The sequence below is a fragment of the Theropithecus gelada genome, chromosome 4 (genome assembly GCF_003255815.1).
Source record: "Theropithecus gelada isolate Dixy chromosome 4, Tgel_1.0, whole genome shotgun sequence".
NCBI classification, from domain to species: Eukaryota; Metazoa; Chordata; class Mammalia; order Primates; family Cercopithecidae; genus Theropithecus; species Theropithecus gelada.
Genome location: NC_037671.1, coordinates 16,663,054 through 16,690,712, shown reverse-complemented (window position 1 = coordinate 16,690,712; position 27,659 = coordinate 16,663,054). Strand labels below are relative to the sequence as shown.

At 34.9% G+C, this 27,659-nt stretch overlaps 1 protein-coding gene across 1 annotated transcript in view; it reads left to right on the top strand.

The window, feature by feature from the left end:
* Positions 1–27,659, top strand: part of RANBP9 (RAN binding protein 9) — a 95,309-nt gene that overhangs the window by 38,050 nt on the left and 29,600 nt on the right. The window contains exons 4-6 of the mRNA XM_025382402.1: positions 18,527–18,579; positions 20,067–20,234; positions 24,664–24,686. Of these exons, the coding sequence (XP_025238187.1) occupies positions 18,527–18,579; positions 20,067–20,234; positions 24,664–24,686 (244 nt within the window). The remainder of the gene's footprint in view (positions 1–18,526; positions 18,580–20,066; positions 20,235–24,663; positions 24,687–27,659) is intronic.

The following is a 27,659-nucleotide window of genomic DNA, read 5'->3' as shown; positions in this document are numbered from 1 at the left end:
TTTTTTCCCCAAGAGGCTTTTTTCTCCATTCTTTGATACTGTCTACATAAACAATCTTTTAAGCTACAAAAGTAGGTTTATTTTTTCTTTCTCAATCTATATACCTTTTATTTCCTTTTCTTGTCTCATTGCATTAGCTAGGACTTCCCCTATGATGTTGAATATGAGCTGTAAAAGGAAACAACTTTGCCTTTTTTCTGGTCTTAAAGAGAAAGTGTCTAGTTTCTAGCCATTAAGTATGAGACTAGCTGTAGGTTTTTTGTAGATGTTCTTTATCAAGTTGAGGAAGCTGCCCCTCTATTCCTAGTTTACTGAGGGTTTTTATCAAGAATGGTGTTGGATTTTGTCAGATACATTTTCTGCATCTGTTGGTCTGATCATGTGATTTTTTCTTCTTTAGCTTCTTGATGTGATTGATTACATTGTTTTCTTTGAATGTTGAGCCAGCTTTGCATATCTGGGGTAAATCCCACTTAATCTTGGTGTATAGTTCTTTTAAAAAAAATTTTAATTTGATGTATTTATTTTAATACCCAGACTTCAAGGAGATATAGTTCTTTTTGTACATTGCTGGATTTGATTTGCTAATACTTTATTGAGGATATTTGCATCTGTGTTCATGAGAGATATTTGCCTGTAGTTTTCCCTTCTTGTAATGTCTTTATTTGGTTTTGGCATTAGGGTAATGCTAGACTCAGAATGACTTAGGAAGTGTACCCTCTGAGTGTAATTTCTGGAAAAGATTGGAGACAGTTGTGTTATTTCTACCTTACGTGTTTAGTTGGAATTACCCTGAAGCCATCTGGGTCCAGTGTTTGGTTTTTTTGGGAAGGTTATTTATTGTTACTATTATTTTTTTCTGAGTATATATGTTTATTTAGCTTTTACAAACAGTAACCACAATTAAAAAAAAAGAATGAATGCAGATAACTTTTGAACACAATGTATCATACACCCTGATTGGATATATTCTGAGGACAAACATGCAACAAATATTCTTGAATTTTATTTAATAGATTTATTGTGGGTGTGCTTGCTACTACTGGGTATCATTGCTTCTAGGCTCTTTCAGTGGATGGAGTTTATTTTGACACTACAATCTGGTTACCAGAGTTCTTCCTCTTCTTTCTCATTTCTGTAAAAGTTATTAATTATTGATGTAATTTTTTTGATCTATAGAGGCATATTCAGATTTTCAATTTCTCCTTGTGTGAGTTTTGATAAGTTATATCTTTCAAGGAATTGCCTTGAAATCCATTTCATCCAAATAGTCAAATTTGTGGGAATAAAGTTAGTTATAAATGTTTCTTTAATACTTTTTTAATGTCTGTGGGATCAGTATTGATATTATTACTGATAATGATAGTTTCTTATGTCTTTGATTTTGGTATTAATAATTTGTGTTTTTTCTCTTGGTTATCCTGGCTAGAGGTTTATCAATTTTACTGATCTTTTCAAAGAAATGGCTTTTAATTTTGTTGATTTTTTATTTTATTTTTTTCTTTTAAATTTCACTGCTGTCTCCTCTATTTCTCATTTCTTCCTCTTTCTCTTGGTTTATATTTATTGCTCCAGTTTCCTAAGGTGGAAAGGTAAATCATTGATTTTAGATCACTATTACATTCAGTGCTATACATTTCTCTATAGGCATTGCTTTCACTGCATCCCACAAATTTTGATACGTTGTTTTCATTTAATTCAAAATATTTTAAAATTTCTCTTCAGACTTCTTTGACTGGTATGTTATTTTAAAATGTGTTGTTTAATCTCCAGATATTTGGCGATTTTCCAGCTATCTTTCTTTTATTGATTTCTAGCTTAATTCCATTAAAGTCTGAAAGCATAGTTTGTGTGACTTTAATTAAGGTGTGTCTTTTTTATGTCCCAGAATGTGGTCTGTTTTGGTGAATGTTTTTGTGAGATTAAGAAGAATATGTATTCTGTGGTTATTGGATAAAGTATACTCTAAATGTCAATGAAATCCAGTTGATTGATGATACTTTTCAGTTTGACTATATCTTCACTGGTTTTCTGCCTGCTGTGTCTGCCAATTCTGATATAGGGGTGTTGATGTCTTCAGTTATAGCTGTGGAGTTAACTGCTGCTTCTTGTAGCTCTATCGTTTTTGTCTCACCTCTTTTGACACTTTGTTGTGAGGCTCAGACACATTAAGTGTGGCTGACTGCCACGGTTACCACTTGAGACCATCACTAAGACAGTTACTACTGTTACTACTTGAGACCATCATTATGAGACTGAATCAAGGGGACAGAAGTAGAAATGAAAACTTAAGACAAAAGTAACTATTTCAAAGTAAGGGTAACATGGGGAAGAAGAAGAGAGAAGAAGAGAAGACAAGGGCTCCCTGCTTCTAGTGAGCAAAGGCAACTGCCTGAGACTCTACAGCCGTTAGTATTTATTGGGTAGAAAGAGCAGGGAGGAGGAGGTAGTGATTGGTCAGCTGCTTGATTGATCACAGGTTCACATTATTGCTAACAGGCTTCAGTTGTGCCTAATCACAAGAAACACTTGTGCGTGGGTGGTGGCTGCCCTCAGCCTTTCTTCTGGGCAGCAGACACAGTTTGTCAGTTTGCCAACATCCTGCTTTTATGAGAAACACTTTGCTATTTAATTATATAGCCTCCAGTAATATACTGAGTTGATCATGGCCCTCAACAATTAAGGATTGTTACATCTTATTTGATAATTGATCCTTGATCATTATGTAATGCTCCTGTTTTTCTCTGATAATTTTTCTTGTTCTGAATTCTGCTTTGTTAGAAATTAATATAACTAGTCCAGCTGCCTTTTGATCAGTGTTGGCATTGTGTGTATTTCTCCATCACTTTAACCTATCTGTGTCTTTATATTTAGAGTGGGTTTCTTGTAGACAACATATATTTGGGTCTTACTTTTTATTCACTCTTGTCAGTTCTGTCTTTTAATTGGTATATTTAGACCATTCACATTGAAAGTATTGTTAAAGTTGGATTTTAGTGTCTACCATGTGTTTCTTTCTCATTATACTTGTTCCTTGTTGCTTATTTTAAAATTTTCTTTTTTTCTTTTCTTTTTTTTTTTTTTGAGACAAGGTCTCCCTCTGTCACCCAGGCTGGAGTGCAGTGGCGTGATGTTGGCTCACTGCAACCTTGACTTCCTGGACTCAAGTGATTCTCCCGCTTCAGGTTCCCAAGTGGCTGGAACTACAAGGGCACACCACCACACCTGGCTAATTTTTTGTATTCTTTATGGAGATGGGATTTTGCCATGTAGGCCAGGCTGGTCTTGAACTCCTGGGCTCAAGTGATCCTCGCGGCTCGGCCTCCCAAAGGGATTACAGGCATGAGCTACTGTGCCTAGCCCATTGTCTGATTTTAACTGAACATTGTATATGATTCCATTTTTCTTTTCTATTTAAGATACCAATTGTACTTCTTTAAAAAGATTTTTTAGTAGTTTCCCTTAGAGCTCATCTAAGTTCATTTTTAAATACCACTTACACTACTTCACAGATAGTGCAGGTACCTTATAACAGAATATAACCAATTCCTCCCTCCTGACCCTTATAGCATTGCTGTTATTCATTTCACTTATCCATAAACAACAGTTACCCAAGATATTGTTACTATTTTGAATACTTATCTATGTGATCAGTTAAGCTTAAGAAAAATAAAAGAGTGTATCTTCATTTATTCCTTCTTGGACTCTTCCTTTCTTCATAAGGATTCTCTTTTCTCACCTATATTATTTTCCTTTTCTCTGAAGAACTTTTAACAAATCTTGCAAGGCAAGTTTGTTGGCGACAAGTTCCCCAGGTCTGAGAAAGTCTTTATTTTTCTTTTACTTTTGAGGGATACTTTCTCGGGATGTTAAATCCTAGCTTGGTGGGGTTTTTTTCCCAACACCTAAATATTTCACTCCACTCTCTTCTTGCTTACATGATTTCTGAAGAGAAATCTGATAAAATTCTTGTCCTTCTTTCATATAGGGTATTTTTTTCCCCCTGATTTCTTTCAAGACTTACTCTTTGTTTGACCTAGGTTTGAAGATGAGGTGTTAATGTTTTGATGTTTATCCTGTTTAGTGTTCTCTGAGCTTTCTGGATTTGCCATTTGGGGTATCTGTCATTAATTTTGGAAAAGTATCTATTATTACTTCAAATACTTCATTTTCTTTGTTTCTTCTCCTTCTAGCATTACTATTATGAATATTTTTCACCTTTTATAGTTGTCCTACATTCTAAAATACCATGTTCCAGTTTTTTTCAAGCTCACTGATTCTTTTTTTTTTTTTTTTGTTTCAGTCTGCTGATTGACCATCAAAGGCATTCTTTGTGTTAACGTTTTTTATTTCTAGCATTTAGTTTTGATTCTTTCTTATAGCCCTTAGTATTTTAATGAGTTATTTAAAATTTCTAGTTTGATCATTCAAAATCTACCTTATCTGAGTTTGGTTTCGATGCTTGCTTTGTCTCTTCAGACCTTTTCCTTGCCTGTTACATGCCTTGCAATTTTTTGCTGAAATCTGGACACGCCTTACTGAGTAGTAGAAACTCAGGTAAACGTGTTTAATGTGCTATTTTAGGTTTATCTGGCTAGGAGTTAGGCTGTGTTTAATGTTCACTAGGTGTTTGTATTGTTTGTAGGTATGAGACGTTTCATTTTCCTCTACTTTCCTGGTTTTTGTCTTGTTGTTTTGGGTGTCCTTAGAAACTTTTATTAATAAAAAAAGTCTGTTTCTTGTAATTTTCTCAGTTGTAATCTGTTATACTGGAACCCTGTTTATGTGGTCATAGGTAGTAGAGAGGAGAAGTGTTCTGTAATCATATGATGAAATCTGTTGGGTTTTTTAGTTGACTAGAGTTGCTGAACAGACCTTCAAAAGAATTTCTTAAGCCTTTTTTTTCCCTCTTCTTGTCTCAGGAAGGTTAGAAGGGTCTGGAATTACTGCTCTTCCTCTAGGTCAGATTTCAAAATGGTTACTTTTCCCTTTTCCCTACCCAAAATGGAGGGGATTTTCCTCTAATAAAAACCCCGTGGAGCTCCTTTTCTCACCTATATTCTCTCCCTGAAGACTGAGCCCTCACGAGTTAAAAGCTCAGGTTAGTTCACTCTCAGTCTCAAGCAGTTTGCTAATTACCTTTAAAGTGTTCCTTCCAGTTATTGGCTCCAGAGTAAATATAGCTCCATATGTCTATATTCACGTTTCTTCAGTTTTTCCGGAGGTGTTGTGACCTGTGAACTCAGTTTTCCAATGCATCTAAGAGTAGTTGATTTTCAGTTGTTCTGCTTTTTTCTTGTGAGGATGGGAGTAATGACTTCCAAGCTGTTTACATAATAGAGCTGAAAATCGATGTCATTATTTTTTTAATGAGAGTTTTTTTGAGATGTATAATTCATGCACATATTCACCCTTTAAAAATGCACAATTTGGTAATTTTTACTGTTTTCACAGAGTTATGCAGCCCTTACTATTTAATTTTTAAACATTTCTGTCACCTGGAAAAGGAACCCCAAAACACTCCTCCCAGTTCCAGGCAGCAACTAACTATTTTGTTTTCATGGATTTACGTATTCTGGACATTTCATATAAATGGAATTATACAAAATGTGACCTCTTGTTTCTGACTTCTTTATCTTAACATAATGTTTTAAAGGTTTATTTATGCTGTATCATGCATCAACACTCCATTCCTTTTTGTTGCCAAATAATATTCCATTGTATTCATATATCACATTCTGTTTATCCATTAGTTGGTAGAAACACTTTTTGACTGTTATGAATATTGCTGTTATGAACAATTGTGTAACATTATAGTATGGCTGTATGTTTTCATTTTTATTGCAGAAAATGAGAGTGTAATTTCTGGGTCATAGATACCCTATGATTAACTTTTTGAGGAGCTGCCAGACTGTTTTCCAAAGTGGCTATACCATTTTACTTACTACCAGCTATGATAGTTTCAGTTTCTCCACATTCTTGCCGACACATACCTTCTTGATTCTGGCCATCCTAGTGTATGTAAAATGAGAGCTCATTGTGTCTTTTGATTTGCATCTCTAATTACTAATGATTAGCGTAGTTTTACTTGCTTATTGGACATTTATATGTCTTTGAAGAAATGTCTATTCAGATCCTTTGCCCATTGTTGTAGTAGGGTTTTCTTTTTATTGAGCTGTAAGAGTTCTTTATATATGCTGGAAAAAGGTACCCTATCAGATATATGAGTTGCATATATTTTCTGCCATTCTGTGGATTGTCTTTTAGTTTCCTTGACAGTATCCTTTAAAGCACAAAAATTTTAAATTTTATGAAGTCTAGTTTGTCTAATTTTTCTTTTTCTTTCTTTCTTTTTTTTTGAGATGGAGTCTCGCTCTGTCTCCCAGGCTGGAGTACAGTGGCGTGATCTTGGCTCACTGCAAGCTCTGCCTCCCAGGTTCACACCATTCTCCCACCTCAGCCTCCCAAGTAGCTGGGACTACAGGCGCCTGCCACCACACCCGGCTAATTTTAGTTTTGTGTTTTTAGTGGAGATGGGGTTTCACCATGTTAGCCAGGATGGTCTCGATCTTCTGACCTCATGATCCACCCGCCTCGGCCTCCCAAAGTGCTGAGATTATAGGGATGAGCCACCATGCCTATAATCTTATGTTTCTTCTGCTTCTGATGTCATATCTAAGAGACCATTGTCTTAAACCACTATCACAAAGACTTAAATCAGTGTTTTCATCTAAGAGTTTCATAGTTTTAGCTCTTCAGTTAGCTCTCTAATCCATTTTGTGTTAATTTTTGTATATGGTGTGAGATAGGGATCCAGCTGCATTCTTTTTGAATTTTTTTTTTTTTTTAATTTTTGAGACAGAATCTTGCTCTGTCGCCCAGGCCAGAGTGCAGTGGCACAATCTCAGTTCACTGCAACCTTCACCTGCCAGGCTCAAGCAATTCTAATGCCGCAGCCTCCCGAGAAGGGCTAAGTTTTGTATTTTTAATAGAGATGGGCTTTTGCTATGTTGGGTAGGCTGGTCTTGAACTCCTGACCTCAAATGATCACCCACCACTTTGGCCTTTCAAAGTGCGGGGATTATAGGCTTGAGCCACTGTGCCCAACCTCAGCTGCATTCATTTGCATGTATATGTTTTCCCAGTACAATTTGTTGAAAAAAACCAGTTCTTTCCCTGCTGGATTTTTCCTCCTTGTCAAAAATCAGTTGATCTACCAGATGCTGTGGCTCATGCCTGTAATCCCAACATTTTGGGAAGCTGAGGTGGGCAGTATTGCTTGAGCCTAGGGAGTTTGAGACCAGCCTGGGCAACATGGAGAAACCCTGTCTCCACAAAAAGTGCAAAAAAAAAAGTTAGCCAGGCATAGTGGCATGCAACTGTAGTTCCAGCTACTGGGGTGCTGAGGTGTGAGGATCACCTAATCAGGGGAGAAAAGAGGCTGCAGTGAGCTGCGATCATGGCATTGCACTCCAGCCTGGGTAACAGAGTGAGACCTTACTTGTCGCAAAATGACAACAACAATAAAATTAATTGATCATAAATATAAGGGTTAGTTTCTGGACTCTCAATTATATGGCATTGATCTCCATGTCTGTTTTTAAGCCAGCAGCACACTCTCTTGGTTACTGTAGCTTTTTATTGAGTTTTAAAATTGGAATATGTGAGGCTTCCAACTTTGTTCTTCTTTTTCAAGATGATTTTGGCTCTACTGGGCCCTTGCATTTGTGTATGATTTCAGGATCAATTTGTCAATTTCTGCAGCAAAGCAAGTTAGGATTTTTATAGGGTTTGTATTGAATCTCTAGATTAATTTGGGGAGTATTGCTATTTTAACAATATTTAGTCTTCAAATCCATGAATATGGCATGGGGAGTCTTTTCATTTATTTAGGAGTTCTTTCATTTTTTCAACAATGTCGTTTTTAGTGTTCAGGTTTCGTACTTCTTTTGTTATATTTATTCCTAGGTGTTCTTTTTTTGTATTCTGTCCCAAATGAAAGTATTTTCTTAAATTCATTTTCAAATTATTTCTAGTGTATAGAAATACAACTGATTTTTGCATGTTAATCTTGTATCTTGTAGTCTTGTGGAACTTGATTACTTTTAATAAGTTTGGGGGAGGAGATTCTTCAGAATTTTCTATATACAAGATTGTCCCGTCTGTCTGTAGAGGATGTTTATTTCTTGCTTTCTGATCTGATGGCTTTTATGTCTTTTTTCTTGCCCCCTTGCCCAGGATAGAAACTTCAGTACTATGTTGAATAGAAGTGGTGAGAGAAGACATCCTTTTTTTCGTCCCTAATCTTAAAGTCAAAGTATTCAGTCTTTTACCACTAAGTATGGTATTAGCTGGGGATTTTTCATAGATGTTCTTTATCAGTTTGAGGAAGTTTTCTATTTCAAGCTTGCTGAGTCATGATTTTTCATAATTTGTTTTAAATCATGAAAGGGTGATGGGTTTTGTGAAATTATTTTTCTGTGCCTGTTGAGATGATTATATGGATTTTGTTCTTTATTTTTCTTAATATATTACATTGATTGATTTTTGTTTGTTAAACAAACTTCATGTTTTTGGGATAAATCCCATTCGGTTATGATTTATAATCTTTTTTATGTGTTGCTGGATTTGATTTCCTAGTAATTTGTTGAGGATTTTTGCATCTGTATTTAATGAAGGATATTTTTTTCTGTAGTTTTTTTGTGATTCCTTTATCTAGTTTTGGTAACAAGGTAGTACTGGCTTTGTAGAATGAGTTAGGAAGTATTTCTAGCTTTTTTGGAAGAGTCTGGGAAAGATTAATGTTAATTTTTATGTTTGGTAGATTTCCCCAGTGAAGCCATCTGAGCACGGGCTTGTCTTTGTGTTTTAAAATTACTCTGCATTTTCAGTAGTTTGTGTCTTTCTAGGAGTTTGTCCGTTTAAAGGAGATTGTGTAATTCATTGTTCATAGCATTTAATATTTGTTTTCTTACGATCCTTTTTAGTTTAGTAGTAATACTCCTTTAATTCCGAATGTTTAGTAATTTGAGTCTTTTATTTTTCTTGCTTATTAGCACCTACTTTTGAATTTGTTGATTCTGTTGTTTTTCTAGTCTCTATGTCACTTATTTCTGCCCTAATCTTTAAAATTCCTTTTCTGCTACCTGCTTTGGGTTTAGTTCATTCTTAACGGTAGAAATTGGATTACTAATTAGAGATCTTTCTTTTTTATTTAATTTTAATTTTTGACAACAGTAACAAAAAATGCGTTGCATAAGAATGGGGATACATTCTGAAGAATGTGTTGTTAGGTGATTTTGTCATTGTGGGAACATCATAGAATGTACAGACCTAAATGGTATAGACCATACCACATGGCCTATTACACACCTAGGCCATGTGGTGTGGTCTGTTGCTCCTCCGCTACAAAACTGAATAGCTTGTTACTGTACTGAATACTGTAGAGAATTGTAACACAATTGTTTTGTGTATCTAAATACATCACATAGAAAAGATACAGTAAAAATATGTGGTATAAAAGATTTAAAATGGTACACTTGTATAGAACAGCTCCATTATAATCTTACAGGACCATTGTTGTACATATGGTCTGTTGTTGACTGGAACATGACTGTAAATGGGTTTTTAAAAGTGTTTCTTGCATTGCCAGCATGTGATACATATACTAACTTAATCAGGGATGTAATAGATCAAAGATGCATTAAAAACTTAATAAGGTACTCATTAATATACTGCCAAAAGGCATAGCAGAAAACTAATAATGGCCATAAAACAAAAATAAGTATTAAAAAGAACACAGAAAAAGATGGAGAGAACAGATGGACAAATAGCAAGATAGTAGGCTTAAGCCTATCGATAATAGGAATTAAACTAGAATGCTGTTAGTCTCCATTGTATGTTAGGCACAAACGTTACTTACATAACGTAATAAAGATATAATTTGTGATGATCTACGTTGACGTATTGGTCTGAAAAATCTTCATGTTCATTGCTCTTTGTAAACACATAGTACCACAGTAATAAATTTCTTGTTCGCATAAATTTTGCTTGTCTGTCATTATTGGGTTGAGTTTGTTTTTGTATGTCAGACAGCCTTCATATTCAGTTTACTGTGAGTTACGAGCCACACCCAGCCACACCTGGCGTTACAAATTTCCCTCTGTCAGATAACCCTCCTTTCATCACTTTACTATAACTCACAAGTGGTAACTCTTATGACACCCATTTCCCAAGTATAAACTTAGGTGTTTTTCAAGGTAAAATACTCACTTTCTTGTAGTATCTCTTCTGTAACAATTTTGTTGTTGTTTTGAGACAAGGTCTGTGTCACCCAGTGCCATCACATCTTACTGCAGCCTCGACCTCTCAGGCTCAAGTGATCCTCCCAAGTAGCTGGGACTATAGGCAGTGCACCACCATGCCAATCTTTTTTTTTTTTTTTTTTTTTTTGAGAGATGAGGTTCCACTGTGTTGCCCAGGCTGGTCTTGAACTCCTGGACTCGAGCGCTCCTCTCACCATGGCCTCCCAAAGTGCTGGGATTACAGGCATGAGCCACTGTGCCTGGTCTAGTCCTTAATAATTGAATAGGTATAAAATTGTTTTTATTGTGTTCTTATCTTTTCAAAAATGTGTTACTGACAACGTTTTTGCATGCTGTGCTCCTAACCCCATTTTCTTTGTAAATCTTGCAGCTTTTATTGCATGATTTTGTATAATGTGGTGATTTTTTTGAAACTCGTATGTCATGATATAGCAGACCTGACTATAATTGTTTTATACGGTATCTCTTTATTCCTCTTTTCATCAGTCGATCCATCTTAACCTTTGATGCATTTCAGTGTAGGTATACTTCCCCCCAATCACTACAGCCTGTATATCATTAACTTGAGTTTGATGTCAGCTTACTTCTCTTTCTGTGTGTGTGTGTGTGGGGTACAGTTTACATTTGGTGAAATGCACACATGTTAAGTGTACTCTTTGATAAGTTTTGCAGATGGGTACGCCTATGAAATGCAAAACTCTATCATAAAGTATAGAACATGATCATTCCCAGAAATGTTCCCTCATGCTCCTTCCTAGTTAGGCCCTTGACCCACCCTTTCAGAGGCAGCCATTGTTTTGACTTGTTTGCTACCATAGATTGGTTTTTCCTGTTGCAAAATTTCATATAAAAGGAATTATATGGCATATGCTCTTCTTGTATGTAAAGCTTCCTTGAGTCAACATGACATTTTTGAGATTGATTCATTTGTTTATCAGTAATTGTTTTTGTTTTTGTTGTTGAGTAGAATATACCACAATTTGTGTATCTGTTCACTTGTTGATGGATACCCAGGCTGTTTCACGTTTTTCACTATTGTGAAGAAATCTGCCGTGAACCTATTTGTATGAATTTTTTTGGTAGACAAATCTTCATTTTTCTTATGAGTGGTATTGCTGGGTCATAAGGTAGGCAGGTGTTGAGTCCTATGAGTAACTGCCAGTCTTTGTTTCAAAGAGGTTTTATTGTTTTAAATTCCTACCAAAAATATATGAAAATTCCTATTGTGCCATATGCTTGGCAACTGACGTGTTGGTTTTATAAATTTTACCTATTCTGGCAGGTATGCAGTTGTATCTCAGTGTGGTTTTAATTTGCATTTTCCTGATGACTGACAATTTGGAGCACTTTTTCATGTGCTTGTTGGCTATTTGCAGTATCTTATTTTGTGAAATATCCATTCAGATCTTCTGTTCATTTTTGAAAATGGAATCATCTATGTCTTTTGTTGAGAAGTTTTAAATTTTGCTAAAGTTTTATTTATGAGTTTACTCTTTTATGGGTCTTCCTTTTTGTGTCCTAATAAATCTTTGCCTTATCCTCAAGTCATTAAGATAGTTTTACATGTTTTCTTGTAGAAGCTTTATAGTTTTTAACATTTATATTTAGGACTGTGATTCATCTTTATTTGATTTTTTTTTTTTAAGAGACGGAGTCTTTCTTGCTCGTCACCCAAGCTGGAGTACAGTGGCGCGATCTCCGCTCACTGCAAGCTCTGCCTCCTGGGTTCACGCCATTCTCCTGCCTCAGCCTCCCGAGTAGCTGGGACTACAGGCGCCCGCCACCACACCCGGCTTATTGTTGTATTTTTAGTAGAGATGGGGTTTCACTGTGTTAACCAGGATGGTCTTGATCTCCTGACCTCGTGATCTGCCCGTCTCAGCCTCCCAAAGTGCTGAGATTACAGGCGTGAGCACCGCGCCTGGCCTCTTCATTTGATTTTTGTGTATTGTGTGAGATAGAGATTGAGGCTCACTTTTTTCCACGTGGATGTCAGTTATCTTATTATTATTTGTTTACAAGACTTTCCTTCCTCCTTTGGACTGTCTAGGCACTTTTGTAAAATATTAAATGACTATGAATGTGGATCTCTTTCTAGACTCCTTAATCTGTTGCATGGATCTGTTTGTTGATCCTTAAGTCAGTACCATACCGTGTAGATTACTCAGCCCATGCTATGTTTTGAAGTCAGATTGTGTAAATTCTACAACTTTCCAAGTTTTTCAGAATGTTTTAGATCCTTCACATTTCCATGTAAATTTTACTTATTTAATTTTAATTTTTTATAGCTGCCTAATAGGTGTCCATGTCTTGGGGGTACAGTGATAATTTAATACATTCATATAATTGTAAAGATAAAATCGGAGTATTGGGGGTATCTATTACCTTAAATATTTGTCTTTATGCTGGAAACATTTGGCGTATTCTCTTCTAGCTATTTTGAAATATGCAATAGAATGTTGTCAACTATAGTCATCTTACTGATCTATCTAACACTAGGTCTTGTTTCTTCTATTAAGCTGTATATTTACATTCATTAATCAGCTTCTATATAAACTTTAGAATCAGCTTTTCCGATTAAAAAAATAAAAGAAAAGCCTATTGTGGTTATGCTTTACATTGCGTTGAGTCTGTGATCAGTTTAAAGAGAATAGTAGCTGAGGTGCCCAGTACGTAGACATGATATGTTTTGCCATTTATTTATGTCTTTTAAAATTTCCCAAAATGATGTTTGGTAATTTTGAGTAGAGAGGCCTGCACGTCTTTTGTTCAGTGTTTTATGTTTTCTGATGCTGTTTTAGATAGAATTGGTTTTCAATATTTTGTTTTTCTAGTATTTCTTGCCAAATACAGTGGACTTTGTAATTAACTTTGTATCCTGCAACCTTCTTAAATTCACTTATTCCAGTTATTTTGTAGATTCCTTAGGATTTTCTTTATAAACAATCATCTGTACATAGAGCCAGCTTTATTTCTTTTTAATTTTTATGCATTTTATTTCTCTTTTTTTGCCGTGTTGAAATGGCTAGGATTTGTAGTATAGTGTTGAGTAGGAGTAGTGAGCACTGGCCTTCTTGCTTTTTTGTTGGTTTTCGGAGAATAATGTTGAGTATTTCACTATTAAGCATGTTAATTGTAGGGTTTTTATAGATACAGGTTGGGGAAGTTCCCTTGTTAGTTTGCTAAGAGTATTTATTTTGAATGGTGTTAAATTGTATCAGGTGTTTTTACTGCAGCTATTTCATGATAGGAGTTTTCCCCTCATATAGTAAAATACATTGATTGGTTTTGAATGTTAAACCAATCTTGTGTTCTTGGGTTAAACACTGTCTAGTAATCATATGTTATTTTGATACATGATTACAATTTCTTTTTATTTACTGACCTTTAAACTATGTCTCTGCTCTTTTTAGCGATTATTCTAGATTTTAATATATATTTTTTCATAACCTGTTGCGAATTAATAGTGACCCATTTTATGTAAAATATAGAAACTTGCATTTCTACATTTGTCACTTCCTCCCGTCCTCCTTGCTGTAATTGTCGTATGTATTACATCTATATATGTTATAAACTACACAATACATGTTACCACCTTTGCTTTAAAGAGTCATGTTTTAGGCAAATTAAGAGCATTTTTTTAAGTGTAGGTTTGCTGGCAACACATTATGTTTTTATCTGAGAATGTTTTTGTTTCATTTTTATTAAGAATATTTCTCTTGAAAAACATTTTGCATTTGGCAGGCTTTTGGGTTTTTTTTTTCTTTTTAGCACTTTTAAAGATTTCATTCCACTGTCTTCTGGCCTTCATATTTTCTAATAAGTCAGTGGAAATTCAACTCATTGTTCCTGTGAAAGTAATATGTCATTTTTCTCTAGCTGTTTTCTGCATTTTTTTTTTCTTTTTTGTTAGTTTTCAGCAGTTCAGTCGTGATTTGTGCCTAAGTGTGTTTTTCTTTTTATTTAATTAATGTTTGCTGAGCTTCTTGAATCTATACGTTTTTTTCTTTTACCAAATTTGGGGAATTATTTTCAATTTTTTTTCTGTCCTATTCTCTTTCTCCTTGGGATTGGTTACATGTATTTTGGTACTGTTCCAAGGACTCTTACCCCCAGTACCCTTATCTTTTTTTCTCTGTCCTTCAGATAAGATCTGTTTTCATGTTACTGTTTATTTTGCCATCTTCAGTCCGCCATTAAGTACATCAGTAAATATTTATTCCACACAGTTTTCAGCTCCAGGATTTCTATTTGGTTCTTGTTTTTGTTTGGGCACCTGTAACAAAACACCTTAGGCTGGGTAATTTATTATATAAACAGCATACATTTATTGCTCACAGTTCTGGAGACTGGAAAGTCCAAGATTAAAAGACTCCAGCAGATTCAGTTTCTGGTGAGAAATCTCTGCTTCATAGAAAACACCTATGTGACATCTGTGTGTCCTTACATGGCAGAAGGGGCAAACAGGCCTTCTCATGCCTCTTTTATAAGGGCAAAAATCCCATTCCTGAGGGTGCAGCCCTCATGACCTCCCAGGGGTCCCACCACATAATACCACCACATTAGGGACTGGGTTTCAACATAAGAATTTTGGGAGACACACACATTCAGACCATAATAGTTCCTTTTTATTGATTCTTTTTCTTTTCTGGAATTTCCTTTCATTCAAAGCAAGAGTATTTCTCCCTACATCTTGTGCATTGTAACAGTACCTGATTTAAATTTTTTTGTCTGCTGATTCTCACATCTGGATTGTCTCAGGGTCATTCCCTGTTTGTCCTTTCTTTTGAACATGGATATTTTTTGTTTATGTGTCAGGTAATTGTGTCCTAGCACATTATGTATGGATGATTGATTTTAAAACTCTGAATAGTGTTTTTTAAATCAATAATGACTTTTAGTGATATATTTTGTCATTTTCTGTGCTGATCGTTTCCTTGTCCATGCCTTTCTTCTATTTTCACTTGTCTCCCTGCTGCTAAAGTATGTCCTCAGATAGTTCTTTTGTGACAGTGTGTGTATAGTAAACCATTAGCTTTTATGTGTTTTAAAATATCTTATTTTTCCCTCATTCTTGCTGCATTACCTGGGAACTAAGTTCTAGGTAGACAGTTACTTTACTTTCAATACTTTGAACATACTGTGTCATTGTTTTTTGTCATCAGTTGTTGCTGGGGAGAAGTCTGCAGTCAGTCTAATTGCCATTCCTTGCTAGGTAATCTACTTTTCTTTCTGGTAGCTTTTAAGATTATGACCGTGATTGATGTTCTACAGCATGTTTTATGTGTGACTTAATTTTTATCTTCCTCAGTATGTTGTGTGTATTTTCAATTCAGCAACATGTTTTTCAGTTCTGGAAAATTATTATCTAAATTATTTCAACAAATACTGGTACACCACTGTCCTTACATCTTAGTGATTATGTTTTTTTTTCTTTTAGTATATTCCTAAATATACTTATTTTTATGTTTTTTTAAAATCATACTATCCATTGAGTGATATCATCTAGAATGAATTTATGTTCCAGTCATTTATTTTATTGGTCTTTTTCTTTTTTCTCATTTTTTTCTACATGCCTGTTGTGTCAGATTTGTTGATCTTATATTTTAGAATTTTGCCCTTGCAACCTTATTTTGATTGGGAAGTTTAACATTTTTCTTCATTTTGCTCATCTGTCTTTTTCTCTGTTTATTTTCTTTCTTACAGTTTGTACTTGCTTTTTAGTTCATTCCTCCTAATCCAAAACTAGGTTTGTATTAGAGTTTCCAGGTTCTTGCTTCAGCATGATGTTGAGAGTATTGCAGATTCTGTAATGGATCCATTCAATAACTAACTGGTTTAGATCCTGATTAAGAGGTTTCTCCTCTCTCTTTCCCCTTAACTACACCACAATGTCAAATAAGCTCTAGCTTAGACAGCAGGTGGTATCAGTATATTCTTAGCCTCCTTTCAAGAGGAGAAGCCTGTTCCAACCTTGGGCTTTAAGCAGTAAACACAGTTAATACTCCTCTTATGGAACATTTTTAGTCCTTGTTTACCCAGAGGAGGGGGAACTTTGAGCCACTGTTAAGTGCTCATGGACTCAGAGCTTTGCAGGTCCATAGCTTATATCCCCATTCACAGCCTTGTGTTTCTTCTCATTGTCTTATGACTTAGACTTTTTAAATAAAATATAATACTTACATTTTATATTGTACTTGTAGCAAAGGGGCTGAATCAAAATACAAACTTAATGAGCCTTCTTGACTAGACATCTATATGTTGTTTCCTAATGTTTTGTCACTCGTGTCTCACTTGGCATATGCTCGTAGTAGTAATATTGCTCTTCTGAATCTAATTAACTATGTGTTTTAATTTCTAGTAGGGAAAACTGAGTTTTCTTTTTTAAAATTTTGTCTTTTGATCAAAATTATGTGTTTTTCCATATGAACTTTGAAATAATTTTGCTCAGTTTTAAAACTTCTGTTGGAATAGGTATTGAAATGTATAAATGTATGTATACATCATTTTAGAAAGGTTGTCCTCCTTTTTTTGTTTTTGCACTCCAGTGTGAGTGACAGAGTCCTGGTCTGTCACTCAGGGTGGAATGCAGTAGTGTGATTATTCACAGCTCACTGCAGCCTCAACCTCCTGGGGTCAAGCAATCCTCCCACTTCAGCCTCACACATAGCTAGGACCACAGGTGCGCACCACCACACACAACTGATGGTTTTGTTTTTTTTTTTTGAGACAAGGTCTCCCAGTGTTGCCCAGGCTGGTCTTGAATTCTTGGGCTCAAAAGATCCTCCTGCTTCAGTCTCTGAAAGTGCTGGGATTCCAGCTGTGAGCCTGTGTACCTATCTGAAAGACTGCCATTTTTATGCTCTCAAGTTATCCAGATCTTTACTATATCCATTTATATACAGCTTTTAATATGTAATTTTGAGCCTTCCTTGAGAACCTTATTCCTGTTTTATGTTTTCTGTAGTTATTGTGGCTGTCCAGCTGGCTGTACTAGAAGAAATATTAAAATGTTCCTCTTATATGAGTCACTTTGCCAAAATGCCTGAATAATTGTAAAAGGTTTTGGTAGATTCTGTGGTTTTCTATGTATGTAATCATACCCACTACAAATAAAGGTATTTTGTATCTTTTAACATTTATACTAGTCATTTAGTTTTCTTTTTATTAAGTTTTCTAAAGCCCCTAAAACAGTATTTAACAATTATAGGCATCTCTTGATTTTAGTGGAAATGCCTTCAGTGTGTTTTACTGTTGAATATCTTGCTTGCTGTATTTGGGGGAAAAGTGTCATAGTTAAATAATTTCCTTTTATTCTTATTTTATTGGAGTTCTTATTAGGAATGGTGGCTGAATTTTATCAAATGCCATTTAAAACCTTGATAACAATAATGGTCAATTATCCTTTTAACAAACTGGATTCAGTTTGCTTTTTATTTTGTTTTTCTTTTTGTGTTCATATTTACAAGTGTATTGTGTTATGTTTTCTTCCTTTGAACTATCTTTATCAGGTTTTGTTGTTAATGTTTTATAAGCATTTGAAAAATAACTGAATACCTTAATAATCTTTCCTTGTGTATTGTGTGGAGATTATTTTGTTCTAATTTTATAAATTGATAATAAAGAACCCTCTGTTTAGGTAGATTTTGTCAATTTGCTCAGTTTTAGAAAGCCAGTATAGAAAATACATACCTTGGGGTAATTTTATTAAGATATTTTTATGTGAGTTTGAAATTTTTTCCAAATGAGAATCCATATTTCTGTGTGTGTGTGTGTGTGTGTGTGTGTGTGCGCGCGCGGTCTAAATTTTTACTGTGCCCCTTGGGAAACATATTTGTTTCCTTAACATTTTTTTTCTTTCCACAATGCCTCTGTGCTTTTTTGTGAGAAATCTTAATCCCAAACATTTATCTGTAAATAAATTGGAGATATTTTTTATAGGTGTCAGAGTGCATAGCTGTGTATTAATGCTTTGTGTATTTATGAATTATTACCGTATGAGTTTGCTGTGAAGTCTGAGTATTATTGGTACTTAATATTGCCCATTGTTGTTACGTAATAAATTGTAATAAAATTTTTGTAGCTACCTTAGGAGTTCGACCTTGGGCTTGGTTCTGATATTGTTTGAGAGTGTTTGGTAATTTATACATATATGACTATAATAATGTCCTTTTCTTCTCTCCCCTCACCCCCGCCAACAGTTACATGGGAATTGGTCTTTCTGCTCAAGGTGTGAACATGAATAGACTACCAGGTACACTTGTAATTGAATTACAGTATTATGTCTTATGAGTAGCTCTTTCTGGTTAAAATTTTCAAGTAAGAAATTATAATATTTAAAGATACTGATTTTCTGTGTTTTTAATCATCAATATCATGAATTTTAAGTGAAAGCTGTGTGGGATTTTTTTTTTTAAGACAGAGTCTCACTGTGTCACCCAGGTTGGACGGCGGTGGTGCAGTTTTGGCCCACTGCAACCTCTGCGTCCTGGGATCAGGCAGTTTTCCTGCCTCAGCCTCCCGAGTAGCTGGGATTACAGGCATGCGTCACCAGCCCCAGCTAATTTTTGGATTTTTAGTAGAGATGGGGTTTCACCATGTTGGCCAGGGTGGTCTGGAGCCCCTGACCTCAGGTGATCCACCTGCCTCCACCTCCCAAACTGTTAGGATTACAGGCATGAGCCACCGTGTCCGGCCTGTGAGTGGTTTTTAATAAATTTAAATTTCACACTGTTTAGTAAAACATATAGTATATATGTCATGCTTTTTTTGTATTTTGATATTTTTAAGTTTTAGTACATAGTAATATCAACTACTTTAAATATTTTAATGTAGCTGGTTATATTGGCTACCCATCACATTTTTTACTTTTAACCCATCTTCAGTTGTTTAATGTTCTGGGAATATCGACTAATACTTAAAGTAAACTCAGGAAGAGATGAATAGAGATGGCAGACCTGTTTCCCAGCACCACTTATCAGAAGGAAGTGATTCTTAAATTATGTCTTCTAATACTCTCTTTGCCAAAGTTAAAAATTAATTTTGGCAAGACTTTTTGAAGTACAAGGCAAAACTATCAATGTAAAACTACATGAAGTGCCTGAAAGAAACAAACCAAGACAATGTAGTTGCATCTGATTTAATCAGATATGTTACCTTGACATACTTTCTTTGTACCCTTTTGCTTAAAATTATACTTGAAAGAGGGTTTGAGGTTTTTATTCTTTGAAAACTCCTTATAGAAGTAACTGATCAGGTAAAAATCTCTTAATGATGATATAAACATATTTGTAGTTTGGTAAGACCACACCTTGTTTGGCTTTTATATTTGGATCACAGCCTTGAGAAACTTGCGGTGGTTGAATAGGATGTAATCTCTTTATGTTATATGAAACGTGTGTGTGTTTCTTTAAATCAAAGCAAAATTATTTTTAGTATATTAGCAAAACGAATATGCACAGAAAATGTGTCCTCCTGTGGTTGTAGCATTTATGTTGGTTTTTTCTGGTAGGGATTCTCTCTGTTTAATATTTTAGTGTTCTGTGTAGCTATTTTTCTTAAATTTGTAAACAGTATTTTAATATAGAATAAATTTTGTAATTGTTAAGAATTTAAATGTACATTGGAAATTTCACTTTTATATTATCTTGTACTGTTCTGATTTATCATAATCTTAGTGAATAAACCTAGTACAGAGGAACCTTACTTTTCATTGTAAATATGCTGGAACTTTCTCCATAGGTTGGGATAAACATTCATATGGTTACCATGGGGATGATGGACATTCGTTTTGTTCTTCCGGAACTGGACAACCTTATGGACCAACTTTCACTACTGGTGATGTCATTGGCTGTTGTGTTAATCTTATCAACAATACCTGCTTTTACACCAAGAATGGACATAGTTTAGGTACTGAGATAATATGTTGCATGCAAAATAACCAAATACTGAGATTATTATACTTCCAGGATGGTGGTTGTATTTATTATGTGAGTCTCCTTTATAGATAGATGCCTCTGAAAATGGTTTCTTCCTTTTTCCCCAGATAAAAGCTGAGGAAATGGTGAATATTTATATTCTGTGAAGGCCATCTATATGATACATATATGTATAGGAGTTACTGTAGAAATAATCCCTACACTGAGATATTTATTCTGGAAATAGAAATGCCACGAGTTTTCTGCTTTAAAAAAAACGCTACACAGTATAATCTAATTTTCTAAGTAACAGGTGCTAAGAAAAAGGAGCAGTCAGTTGTTAGGATAGTGTGGGGAATAGTAACAAAGGAAGGGAAAGCTTGATGCCACAAGCATATGAAGGGCATCAACACACTCAAAGGTCAGATCTGCTAACAAAGATGGTTAAGTTGGTAAATACAAGTTTGTTCTATGGAAGGGAGCAGAATTAAGCAAACAGTGACAAAACTTCTGAGAATAAAAAAACTGCTGAAAATAAAATAGGTTATGGACAACTTGAAACCCATACATTGTAAGACTAATAGTAAATTAAGATTTTCAGTGGAATATTCATTTACTCATAGCACTTCAAATTTGAAGTTGTATGTGGTCATTATATTCCTTTTTCTTAGAAGTTTTTTTTTTTTTTTTTAAACTATAGAAAGTATAAAGGTTAGTAACACTGATGCTCTTTGTTTCATAAAAAAGGATTTCACATTTTACTGCTGGAAAAATCTTTTGACTCAAATTATTTTTAATGAGGTAAAACGAAAAGAAGCATAAACTAAGTAACCCTAGAAGGCAGAAACTCTGCTTATAAATAGTATTTAGAAATTAGACTTAAAGTAGTATGCTTAGACATATAATAGATGTTCTTTAACACAAAAGCTGTTTTTTCTGTTATTTCATAGTATAATAGAAAATTCTGAATTTCTGGCTGCACTGGCAGTGCTCTTTTCAAAGTTTTTCAATATATTTCTGATATAAAGTTAACTTTTTTCATATTTAGCTTAACATTTCTATTTCTGATTACTGATTTTAATTCTGAAGTCCTTCTGTATTATCTGACTTGAAAGTTTTTCTCAAGTCCACAACAGATCCTTTTCTCACTAGTACAATAATGTTAAGGACCCCAAGCAAATTATGTATATTTGTGTGTGATTTCATTGTTGTAGCCACCTGGTTTCCAAGAACAATACAGTCCTCTTGAATTTATTTGTTGTTGCTATTGTGACTGATCATATAATCTTAGTTGGCTTGACTGCTTAAGATGTTTGAAGTTTTGAATCCGGAGAAATCTAGTTTTAGGTATGATCTTTGGCTCAAAAACCAAAGAATACACTTTTAAAAAACCACAATCTCTTTAACATAAACTTTGAAAACTTTCCAGAGAAGAAATTTCATTTTGGGAGATAAGACAATCACAGGTGATATGATTTTATTTGTTCCCTGTTTTCACAAAGATTTAAATTAAATTTTTCTCTTGGCTGAGAAAGCTATTTTTTGAAATGTGTGATGTGTCTTTAAAAAGATGCACCTAATAATGGAGTCACATTATAAATTTTAATTAATTAATTAATTTAGTTTTGAGACAGTCTCCTTCTGTCGCCAAGGCAGGAGTACAGCGATGCGATCTCAGCTCAGAACCTCCACCTCCTAGTTTCAAGCAATTCTCCTTCCCCAACCTCCTGAATAGCTGAGATTATAGGCGCACCATCACCCCTAGCTAATGTTTGTATTTTTAGTGGAAATGGGGTTTCACCATGTTGTCTAGGTTGGTCTTGAACTTCTGACCTCAAGTGATACACCCGCCTCAGCCTTCCAAAGTGTTGGCATTACAGGCGTGAGCCACTGCGCCCAGACCACATTTTAAGTAAACCTGAATGTTTGGCATTATTCATTCTTAAATTTAATAAATATTAAACACATAGAGAGGTGGTATAACAGTGGTTAATAACAGTTCTTTAGTCAGACTTGCATGGGTTTGACTCCTGGCTTATGCCATGTAACCATATGTAAAGTACTTAACATTTCTGTGCCTTAGTTTTCTCACTTTGTCAATTAGGATCACTGTAATACCTATCTCACTAAGGTTGTTCGAGTAAACTGCTTAGTATGTGCACAATTCTGGCATCTAGTGAATAATCATTAAATGTTATTTAGTATCATTGTTTGTCAGCCCTGAGCTAGGTTCCTGGGATCCACTGGTAAAACATTGATGAGCGGAAATGACTTCTCTAGAATAGGAGTCTACAAGCTATGGCCAAGTTAGCCTCCTGTGTATTGTAAAATAAAATTTCATTAGAAACCAGCCACACCCACTTACATATATCGTTCATGATTGCTTTCCTGTTACAATGGGAGAGTTGGGTATTTGTGTTAAAGACCATATGGCCTGGAAAGCAGAACATATTAGTAGTCCTTTGTAGGAAAGCTTTGCCTACCTCTGGTCTGGATTTGACATCTTAGAAGATAAAATACTGTTAAATATTTAGTTACTATTCCCTTGTACTTCCTAAATGGATAATCTGTACCCAAAACCTGATACATCTTTAGTTTCTGTTTCATGGAAGACTTTCAGAATATATATTTGCTTACTATATAAAGAAAAATAGAAAGGTTTTATTTAAGAAAATAAAAGAAAAACATTGCAGTATATAGGTTAACTTAATTTGATAATTTTTTACTTTGTTTTATTGAATAACATTCACCAATTGAAGATCACTTTTCAAAAAGCCTGACAAATCAGGAAATTATGAATATAGAAAATTGCTTTCTGTGTAAAATTCAAATAGTTACATCATCTTGTTAAAGTGGCATCTTTTCATGGTCTGAGCAAAAACGTGTGGTAACTTTATTTGGCAGTGTTAAAAAATGTTAACCTTTGGAATTAATTTTGAATTTTTCATTAGAGTTTTTGGTAAAGTGAAGATTTCAGTAATTACAGACACAAAGGATTTTTGCTAAGGATAGAATATACAGTCTTCATTATAACTAGACATCTTTGAGAAAAATAATTGATTAGCTTCTGAAAAAATATTAGAAATATGTATAGTTATAGTATATTAAAATATTTATTCTCTGTTGCTTTCTGTATTCTTTTTACTTTTGTGAAATTTTGGGGGTAAATTTTTTATTTGGGCTGATAGTACTTTGCTGTCTGTGTTATTAATGAAGTTAAATGTAATGATAATGTTTTATATGGGGGAAACAGGAACCCTAACTTTGCTTTCCTTTTAACAAGCCACCATGAATTTACTAGTTTTTAAAAATCGTGAGAACAGGGCTCTACTAACTAGAAAACATTATTTTTACACATTATTTTAAAAGTGTAAAATTTATATTCAGTTTGTCTTTTAACTTTATTATCTTAATAAATAGTTAGATGGTTTCTGTTAGTACAGCACAATCATAGAAGAATAAAATGTCAAGTAGGAAGAGACCTTAAAAATAATTTAATGGAAATTCCCTCGGTTTTAAGATAGTAATCAAGACTGTAGAAACAGTGGTGCTGGTTTGGTTTTGATTTTGTTTTAGACTGGAAGAATTGAGATCAACTGACTGACTCACCAATACTGCTCTCCCATTATTCTAGCGCTAAATCTTTAAAAATATATCTACAGAAATACTTTATTATCTTATTTTCAGCTAAGTTGTGTATTTGAATATTTGAAAGGAGGTCGTTAAATTGTCAGGTTGGGTTGACAGTAGACTTGTTACAATGATATTGCCATTGCTCAAGTTGTATCTAGAACGTGACTGTTGTAATTACTGTGAAAAGGTATTCAAGAGAAATTCTCAACTGTGCAAAATCCTTTATCCTATGAAGGAGGAATTGATTTTTCCCATGAGTAAATCATAAGTTAAAGAATTTACTTTCATAAGAAACATTTTTTAAAGAAGCAAAAATATACTGTATTTTCCCTTGTTTGCCTTTTATAACAGAAAAACTCCTTTCCTTCCACCTAAAATTACTTAAAAGCTAAATCTAGATGATAATTATTAAACGATGAGGCTACAAATGGCAACTTGGGGGTAAAAAATAAACTGTGACTGTTTTGCAACCAACTTTCTTAATGTGTTTTCTAATGTAGCTTTGAAGATATATCTAAAAGTATTTCAAAAATCCTGGAGACAATGGCAACATCTCAGAAATAAAATTTGTGTATGACTAGCGAGGCTGATTATCTTGAAGGGGAACAGCATTCATTCACCCAGACATATGGTAGTGTTATTGATGAAAAATTAGTCTTGTTATTTTTTATTTAGGCTTTAATGTTTTTTCTTTTGCCATTTGTTTCCTTTTAGTTAGAAGTTCAGCTTGTCAGTATAGTCTGCTTTGAAAAACAGTTTCTAATGCCACTTTTTTTTTTTCTTTTTAGGTATTGCTTTCACTGACCTACCGGTAAGACTTTTTTTAAAGGCAATTTTCTATTTTTAATTAAAGAAAATATAAAGAAACTGATACTGGGCATATTTAGAAAGTTTAAAATAGAGTCTTATTGATATTTATTAAGTTTATACGACATGCAAAGAAGAGATCTTTTCTCTAACCACCTTGGGTGTAGACCCTCAGAAATTAAGCTCCAACTTGCACTGGATTCATTGTATAAAGGAAAATAAATCAGAATTGATTCTCAAGTATCTTTTAAAATGTCACCATTCATTCATTTGAAATGTATTTCCTTGGACTTTTCAGCAGAAAGCTGTATAGCAGTTCTAATTATTTATTCATCCAAGCTATATAGAGGCCTACTGTGTGGCAGGTTAAGTGCTTGGAAATATATTATTCAACAAAACAGGTAGTAAAGGTCTCTGCCCTCTTGGACTTTATAGTATTCAAGCTGTGAAAGTTAGAGAATAAGCAGTACATGAAAAACAAATAAAGTAGAACATATTTTAAGGGTGTTAAGTATACTTTGGAAAGAAAGGGAAAAAAAAAGAGAATGGGAATACCAATGGTAGGACATAAGGTTGTTCAAGTTGCTCCCTTTTGCTCAAGGTGAGACTTGAGCTAAGGCTTTGGAGGAGTGAGGGAGTCTGCCAAGTGTATATGTAGAGCAAGAGCTTTCCAGGCAGAGGGAAGTTAGGGAAAAGGTGCTTAGGCAGGAGCACACATGGCTTGTTTGAAGAAGGGTCTGAAGTGTGGTAGAGAGGAGTGAGGAGGGCAGAGCATGTGTAGTAGTAGATGATCAGAGATAATGATGGGGTTGGGGGTAAGCTATTAATAGACCATCTAGACCTGGGCAAGCCATTGGGAGGGCTTGGACATTTACTCTGAGTGAAATACAAAGACATTGCAGACTTGTATTTGTCATGATATGACTTCAGTTTTTACAGGATCACTGTGATTGCTTAGTTGAAAAATAAACTAGGCTGGGCGCAGTGGCTCACCCCTGTAATCCCAGCACTTGGGGAGGCCGAGGTGGACTGATAACGAGGTCAGGAGATCGAGACCATCCTGGCTAACACCATGAAACCCCGTCTCTACTAAAACAAACAAACAAACAAAAAAAACAAAAAATTAGCTGGGCGTGGTGGTTGGCGCCTATAGTCCCAGCTACTCAGGAGGCTGAGGCAGGAGAGTGGCATGAACCTGGGAGGCGGAGCTAGCAGTGAGCCAAGATTGTGCCACTGCACTCCAGCCTGGGTGACGACAGAGCGAGACTCTGCCTCAAAAAAAAAAAAAAAAAAAAAAAAAAGTTATATGGGAGTAAGGGTAGAAGCAAGGGGACCTGTGAGAAGACTATTGCAGAAATTTAAGCAAGGGATGACAGTAACTCTCTTCAGTAGTGGTTTGATTTCACAGATCGTATTTACCAAACCCAAGTCACTGTCTGTTGTAATCTGCATCATCTATGACACCAAGGGGGAAAAAAGCTAACTGTGACATAATGCCTCCCTTATCACTTAGCATTTTTATCTTATACTCAATGATCTCTTAGGTTTATTTAAATGTAGATTTTTAATCTGTGTCTGTTTTTAGGTGTTGCATACCTAAAAAAGGATGAAATAAGCAATATAAATTGATTAAGGTATTCCTAAAATTTCATATTCAGACTCTAACCTTTTAAATCAGTTTTTTTTTTAGAGTGGATGCCATGATTTTCTTTGATCTCACTCTGTCACCCAGGTTGGAGCGCAGTGGTGTGATCTTGGCTCACTGCAACCTCTGCCTCCCAGGCTCGAGGGATCCTCCTATTTCAGACTCCCAAGTAGCTGGGACCACCAGTGCACACCAGCATGCCCGACTGGTATGCTGGGTAGAGATGGGGTTTCGCCAGGTTGCCCAGGCTGATGCCCATGATTTTCTTTGTGATACTATCTTCTCTGTCATCAAGAACATTTTTTAAGATTTCTGTGTTATGTCTCTGGGATTAATCTCCAAGCTGCGGATTATTCCATTGTGCACATTTGATGCTGTCACTTTCATTATATTAATCAATATCACGAAAATGAAAATTTCATCAGGAAAAGCAATTCAGTCCCAAGAACTTTTCAGTGAGCTCATTCCTTAACAAATTGCTCCTGTGCAGGCAGTGACAGCTGTGTTGTGACAGCTGCCTGACCATAGTAAGGTGTCATCAATTATAAAACGCATTCCAATTTTCAGAGATGTTTTGAGAGAGATGGTGGAAGATTCAGAGGTAGAGAATAGATACCAAATCTGTAGATTATATCCGTTAAGAAAATCCTAGGAAAAAACAGAAATCAAAATTATAATAGAAAATAATTTTAAGCCAAGGAATATTTGAACCCTACCAATCAAAAGTACTCATGAAGAAGCATTGTTTAGATCTGGGAGTCTGAGGTGGGAGGACTGCTTGAGGCCAGGAGTTCAACACCACTTTGGGCAATATAATGAGATCTCACCTCTACCAAAAAAACAAAAAACAACAAAAAAAACCCTGCCACATTATTTAGTAAATAGTGATGGAATAAGTCTTTATTATTATTTTTTTAAATATGTAGATATTGTTAGGACAAAGTGTAAAGTAAGTTCTAGATGGATTAAAGAGTTAAATTTTTAAAAATCCCAAAATAATAATAACAAAAAATATGATTCTTTTAAAAATCCAACTGAAAACCAAGAGAATTGGCTAATGGATTGGATCTGAAAATTATGTAAGGTCTGAGAATTGACCATTGTACGTAGCAGAGTAGAGGTCACTGGTGACCTGGACAAGAAAGTTGCAGCTGTGGGATGGAGACATCCTGATTGGAATGGATTTTAGGAAGAGGTGAATTGTAGACAGTGGATAACTCTGGAGGACTTTGGCCACAGTGAGGAGTAAAGAAATGGAGTAGTAGCTGGTAGTGGAAGTGAGGGCAGCAGAAAAAAAAAATTAGGAGATTGAGCATGCTGACGAAAATGTTG